The sequence below is a fragment of the Trichechus manatus genome, unplaced genomic scaffold (genome assembly GCF_000243295.1).
Source record: "Trichechus manatus latirostris isolate Lorelei unplaced genomic scaffold, TriManLat1.0 scaffold00024, whole genome shotgun sequence".
Lineage (NCBI taxonomy): Eukaryota > Metazoa > Chordata > Mammalia > Sirenia > Trichechidae > Trichechus > Trichechus manatus.
Genome location: NW_004443960.1, coordinates 16928670 through 16935944, shown reverse-complemented (window position 1 = coordinate 16935944; position 7275 = coordinate 16928670). Strand labels below are relative to the sequence as shown.

Sequence of the window (7275 nt, the reverse complement as noted above, 5' to 3'; positions counted from 1 at the left end):
TGAAAACCCTCTGGATCACAACAGTTCGATCCGCAACCAGCCATGGGGATGGCTCAGGACTGGGCAGCATTTTGTTCCTTGGTGCATGGGGTCGCCATGAGTCGGGGGCCGACTTAACAGCGGATAACAGCAACGTAGGCACTGTGGTAAGGCAATGAGACACAAGTTTAAAGTTGTGTGTTGCAGGTGGTACAGATATCTGCAGAAGGAACAGCCAGTGCAAAGGCTGTGAGGTGGGAATATGCCCTGTGTGTGAGGAATGGAGAGACTGACAGGGAAAGAGAGAGGAGAGGAGGAGACCAGGAATTCTCACCGTTAAGACTTAGACAAAATGCCCTCAACGCCATGACCTCGAGTGTGAAGTTGAGGAACGTATGGACTAATGGCCTCTGTCTTGCCCCTGCGCCCCTGTTCTGTTCCCTGCCTTCCTCTTGTCTCTTCCCCACCTGCCCTTGCCCCTCTGGCTCCCCAGTGTTCGGCCACAACATGAAGAGCAGCAACGACTTCATTGGAAGGATTGTCATCGGCCAGTACTCTTCCGGTCCCTCGGAATCCAACCACTGGCGGCGGATGCTCAACACTCACCGCACAGCCGTGGAGCAGTGGCACAGCCTGAGGTCCCGGGCAGAGTGTGACCGCGTGTCTCCCGCCTCACTGGAGGTGACCTGAGGGCCGCAAGGAAGGCAGCTTTCATTTGTTTAAAAAAAAAAAATAATAAGGGAAGAAAATTTAAGACAGACAAAATGTGTCACATACCTATCACATCGACACCTGCATACATACTCACAACAGACACACACACAGAAGTACATACACGCCCAGATCCTCTCAGAACTGAGAGGAAGCTGACTGTTGATCACAATATGGCCACCCTCAGTGAGCGAGGCCTGAGAACTTTCTGGAAACCCCATCTGTATGTCACGACCTGAGTGGGTTCTGCTGTGGGACTTACCGGTAGTGCCTGCTCTTGTTGACACCATTTAACATCTGCCCAAAAATGCACTTTCAACCCTTAGGCCAGGGAAAGCGCCTCCCAAAGGGCGCCAACATCCATCAAGACTAATTTACCAAGAGTTTGGCCAGTGCGTGGGAGGCCTGACCCCCACTCCCAAAATGCACACCCACTGGGTGACTTCTGAACCGGCTGCTGTTCCCTGGGGTTCTTCGAATCTGACACTTTTCCCCGAAGGTGTAAATATCTTTGTCTTCTCTGTAGTGAACATGATAAATAGATGAGACTATTTGAAGAAATCAAATGACAACAAAAAATACCCCACGGTAAGAAAACTCTCCGGGCTTAACTGAATTTGTCCTTGTGTTAGCTTATTCCTGGGGACTCCCTGTGGGTATGTATGTGTATGTTCTCATGCGTGTACCCTCACAGGTGAACACGTGTGTGCCTGTGTGTCCTCTCAGTGAGCAAGGCGGTGGGCTGGGACCCCAACACCGCACTCTCTTCCCTCTGCCTCTCCCATCCAGTGAAATTTTATCCAGCGTCCTCGTGTCTGTCAAAGACCCCACCCTTGCTAACAGTAGCGTGTGTGTATGTCAAGTAAATAAAATACGATAGAGCAACAGTAACATTTTTTGACCAAATCATGGTGATTGTGACCCACCGCAAGACCTGCGGAGGACTGATGCCGTGGATTAAAATGGCCATGCCACCCCCATCCAAAAGGATCTCTTTCCTTCTCTCATGCTGTGGGGATCTCTCTGTGTTTGTATGTGAGCCAAAGTTGTTTCTCTTGTGCTAAGGAATTAGTATAATTAGGATAGACCCCTTTCTGTTGGATGCTTCTGTATCTTTTTCCACAGCATATTGTCTGGTATGATGGGGAGCTATTTATTGAAATTAAAGATTGTTTATTTGTGCCACACATTCCGAGTTATCTTTTTCTTTGTGAAATAAGAGTACAGAGGATGGGTGGGTGTTGCAGTTACTACTGCTGTAACAGACCATCCCAGTGACTCAGAGCAATGATACTTGTGCTCATAGATTTTGTGGGTCAAGAATTCAGACCAGGCACAGCAGGAATGGCTTATCTGCTCCATGATACCATATTTTTCCACAAATAATACGCCCACACATATAACGCCCATGGTGTACTTAGGAAAATAACATGAGGGGGGTTGTGCGGTTAGCAAGAAAAGGTATAACAGGTGTGTTACGTGTGTAAAAATATGGTAGACGCTCAGCTGGAAGATTCAAGAGCTGGGGGATGGGATCATCCAGAGGTTTGTTCAATCACGTGTAGCCGTTGATGCTGGCTAACACCTGGGGGCTCCATCTCTCTCCATATGCACCTCTTCACGTGGTCTCTCCATGTGGACTAGTTTTGGCTTCCTCATAGTATAGTGGCACGGTCCCAGGGTAAGCAAGAGACAGCTGGGGGGAAGCTGTAACCCTTTTATGACCTAGCCTCAGAAGGAGCCCTTGTGTAATTGTTAAGCACTTGGCTGCTAACGAAAAGGTTGGCCGTTCAAACTCACCCAGCAGCTTTGCAGGAAAAAGACTTGGTGATCTTCTTCTGTAAAGATTACAGCCTTGGAAACCCTATGGGGGCAGTTCTACTCTGACACGTGGTCACAATGAGTTGGAATCAACTCCACAACACCTAACAACAAGTCACATAGTATCACTTCCACCATACTCTCTTAGGGCAGTCACAAGCCTCTGCCTAGATTGAGGGGAGGGAACACACGGGCTAGAAGGGGAGGAGTGCTAGTCATATTGTAAGAAGAGCAGGTTGTTGTTAGGTGCCATCAAGTCAGTTCCGATTCACAGCAACCCTGTGTACAACAGAACAAAACACTGCCCGGTCTTGCACCGTCCTCACAATCGTTGCTGTGTTTGAGACCTTTGTTGAAGCCAGTGTGTCAATCCACCTCATTGGGGGTCTTCCTCTTTTTTGCTGACCCTCTACTTTACCAAGCATGATGTCCTTCTCCAGGGACTGGTCTCTCCTGATAACACGTCCAAAATAATGTGAGATAAAGTCCTGCCACCCTCACTTCCAAGGAGCATTCTGGCTATACTTCTTCCAAGACAGATTTTTTTCATTATTGTGGCAGTTCATGGTATATTCAATATTCTTCATCAATACCATAATTCAAAGGCATCGATTCTTCAGTCTTCCTTCTTCATTGTCCAGGTTTCACATGCAAATGAGGCGATTGAAAACACCACGGCTTGGGTCAGGTGCACCTGAGTCCTCAAAGTGGCGTCTTTACTTTTGAACACTTTAAAGAGGTCTTTTGCAGCAGATTTGCCCAATGCAATATGTCGTTTGATTTCTTGACTTCTGATTCCACGGGCGTTGATTATGGATCCAAGTAAAATGAAATCCTTGACAACTTCCATCTTTTCTCTGTTCATCACGATGTTGCTTATTGGTCCAGTTGTGAGAATTTTGTTTTCTTTATGTTGAGGTGTAAGCCATACTGAAGGCTGTGGTCTTTGGTGGGATGGGTGATACAGATGAGTGCAGCCCTCTTTGTTATTCACGGAGAGCTTCGGACCACACCTGACAGATTATGCTAATAAAGTGACTCATGTTGGGTAGGGACCAGCCATGCCAGAAAGACCCACCAAACTTGCAGGTGGTATCTGAGGTCTTGGGCACACTTGACAGTCTGGAGGACTGTGCCCTTTAACTTGTGAGCTCTGACGTAGCTCTGGGTGGTTAGAGTCAAAGGAAGAAGTGCTGCGTTTGCAGTTGGTACCATAGAAGACGTTTAGAGTTGTGCCGGATGACGCACATCGTAGCGTGGAACTGGAACGCCAGCCCAGGTCTGTCTGACTCTGGAGCCATGTGGCTAACTGGGCTGCTAGGCTGTCTTCTCTGAAAACAGGGTAGAAATTCTTATCCCATAGGGTCAATGTGAAGATTCGCTGGGATGATACTCACGAAGTCTTAACATGGCACTTGACTCAATACTTGGTGGCTATTATCAGGCAGTGTCCGTTGGTTGACGAGAGGGAGCAGTGGCAGGACAGATGCTGGAAACATCCACGTCTCCAGAGATAAAGTTTGTCAGGAGAGGAGAGAGATGTGTTGGAAGGTGATGGAATGACTTGGTTTCTATAGAAACGTGGGTCCAAGTTGCCCTGTCATGGGCTACCCACTCTTTTTAATTAGCATCCTCCTCCTCCTGAGCTAGAAGATAGGAAAGGTGATACATGGGCTGCCTAAACACTGTCCTTGGGGGTGGATTCCCGAGGTCAGAGAAAGGTGGATTGGGAGAAGTGGTGTGAAGTTTCAAAGCCACTTCTATTTTCCCAGGGCCAGTCCAAAGTCCTCTATCTCTTGGGTCAAAGCCATTGTCCTTTTCCTCCTGGCAACAACTCTGAGGTCAGGCTGGACCCCAGAAGCCCCCAGAATTCTGGTCCACCCCCTGGGACATGACAGAAACTACTGACCCCTGCCCAGCCCTCCTCAGATGTGATGGGTCCCAGGACGCTGGGAGCAGCGATTTGGGGCACTGTTTTACTCCTGGAAGCTCAGGAATCACTGCAGGGGAAGAAGCATTGCTATCCTTTCTGGGTGGCCTGTCTTCCACTGCCAGTGGGACACCTGCCCTTCTTTATAGTAAAAAGTACCATTTAAAACAACTCTGGAATGATCACAGCTATGTAAAAACTTACACCTAGAAAAAAGACTGGAAAGCAATGCCCTAAAGCTTGGCAAGGGTCATCCTTTGGGTGATTGTTGTATTTCACAACTTTATGCTTTCCTATATAGTATTTTTGAAAGTTCCACTGTGATCTAATGATGACTAACATATATTGGGCACTTATGATGTGTCAGGCATTGTTTGAAGCACTTCTATGAAAGCCAAAATTTCCAAAAAACCAAACTTATTGATGTCGAGTCGATTCCAACTATTAGCGACCCTATAGGATGGAGCAGAACTGCCCCATAGGATTTCTAAGGCTGTAAATCTTTACAAAAGCAGACTGCCACATCTTTCTCCCATGGAGTGGCTTGCGGGTTCGAACTGCTGACCTTTCGGTTAGCAGTCAAACACTTAACCACTGATCTGCGTGAGGGAAGTACTAATGATTGACACTTGTTTGAGCAAAGTACAAATGATTTGTCCCCATTTTGCAGATGAGGGAACTGAGGCTTAAAGGCATTAAATAGTCAGCGCCTGGACACGCAGCAGCAGGTCTGGAATTTGAACACAAATGTGTCTGAATGAAAAGCTACAAAATGAACTAGCTTCTACTGCCTCTTTTATAATAGTGGTGAGGAGGCAAGGGACTTTGTTTTATTGGTAAATTAACAATGTTTTTTTAAAAATCTAAGAAGTTGAAGGAGATAGAGGAAGGATGGATGGATGGATGGATCAATCAATTGATCAGTCAGTCTTCACTGAGCTCTCAGGCTGCCCTGAGCACAGTGTGTGTGAGTGTGTGGGTATGTGTGTGAGGTTACACCATCATGAAATAAATATAACTTTAAGAATCCGGAAAGAGATTGCCACAACTTCCCAAATGACAGCAAAGATGGTGTTTGTTAAATGAAGAAATTGTCTACTTCCTAACCAGTAAACTTGAGGTCTAGAGAAGGGGTTGACAAACTATGACCCACGGGCCAAATCCAGCCCACTACCTGTTTTTGAAAATAAAGTTTTATTGGAACACAGCCATGCCCATTCGTTTACATGTTGTCCTGGCTGTTTTCTTGCTACAGTGGTAGAGTTCAGTAGTTATGACAGAGGCTATATGGTCTGCAAAGCCTCAAATATTTACTGTCTTGTCCTTCACAGAAAGAGTTTACCCCTGGTCTAGAGCAATGTGTCTTACTTTTGAGTGTATACATGACTCACCTGAGGATCTTGTTAAAATGCAGATTCTGATTCAGCAGGGCCTGAGATTCTGCATTTTTAATGAGCTCCCAGATGATACCACACTGGGGACTGATCCTACAGAAGATACTTTCTGTGTGTCCATCCAGAGAGGGACATGACCTGATTTACAAAAAACATTCAGACATCAAACTATATAATTTAGGAGGTTTATTTGCTAAAGCAAAGGATTCTCCGCCTCTAGAAAGGATTTTCAGTGGCCAGTTTTGGATTACCTTCCTTCTGCCCACTTGGTATGTTCCCAAGAGGGCTGTGTTTGATTTGCTGGCTGCTCCCAGGAACATGGCAGCAGGGGCCTCACAGTGCAGTGCATAGATGATGGGGAGAGGGAGAAAATATCCCACCGCCCTTCTATATTGATATTTCATATCAGCCTTTTTAAAAGGTCAGTTTGGGCGTGTGTGTTTTATAACAGACATACTGTAATCTGTTAGTACCGCAGATAGTCCATGCACACCGCAAATAGTCCATGCACATCATTTGCAAGTACATGCTCGTTCGCGGAAGGTTCTTACAGACAGGTGTGCACAAGCACAGACGTTTGGAGATGGCTGGCATGCGCAAGGCACGCTGGATGGGCCTGCACTGTGCTCCAGTTCTGACTCGGGTTGGCAGGCTTTCAGCCCCGGTGCCAGCCGTGCAGAGCATGCCGCGTGGGCACGAGTTACTCCGCGCAGGCATGGCAGCACGTGGTGCACAGGAAACGAGTGACTTGGGAGCCCAGTGCACGCGTTCAAGCCCTCCCCGTGAGTGCCGGCCACACAGGGACCAGGGGAGCTAGCTGAGTGTTTGTGGAGAGGAAGAGGGGGGTGGGGAGGAGGAGGTCCTGCCAGGGAAAGGCTTACGCTGGAAAAGTAATAATAATAATATTAATAATAGCAAAACTCGCAATCATTTATTGAACACCTACTATGTGCCAGCATCTATGCGCAGTATTACACACAAATTATTTTCATTTAATCTTTGTGAGATAGGCACTATTATTTTACTAGTTGCCATCCGGTCAACTCTGACTCCTGGCGACCCCATGTGTGTCAGAGTAGGACTGTGCTCCACACGGTTTTCAATGGCTGATTTTTCAAAAGTAGATCACCAGGACTTTCTTTCGAGGTGCATCTGGGTGGACTCGAACCTCCATCCTTTCAGTTAGCAGTCGAGCACGTTAATCATATGCACCACCCAGAGACTCCAGGTATTGTTAATACCCCCATTTTACAGAGGAGAAAACTGAGGCTTGAAGAGGCAAAGTGACTTGCCTGAGGAGACACAAACTAGGGAGGAGAAAGATTCTGAATTTCAGAGACATTAGTTCTCCACAAATGTGACGAGATCCCCTTGAAAACACCAGTGGATCTTTAAAGATTTAAGTCTGAGTGAACCACACAATAGAGCTATGCACCCATA

At 46.9% G+C, this 7275-nt stretch overlaps 1 protein-coding gene across 2 annotated transcripts in view; it reads left to right on the top strand.

Annotated features, from left to right (window-relative positions):
- The window catches only part of SYT17 (synaptotagmin 17), a 97260-nt gene extending 96548 nt beyond the window's left edge, over positions 1-712 (top strand). Inside the window, exon 8 of one of the 2 annotated variants that reach the window (XM_004373295.2) lies at positions 473-712. In XM_004373295.2, the coding sequence (XP_004373352.1) occupies positions 473-669 (197 nt within the window). In that variant the 3' untranslated portion in view covers positions 670-712. The remainder of the gene's footprint in view (positions 1-472) is intronic. The other variant, XM_004373296.1, reaches the window with a different exon arrangement.
- Positions 713-7275: the final 6563 nt, after the last annotated feature.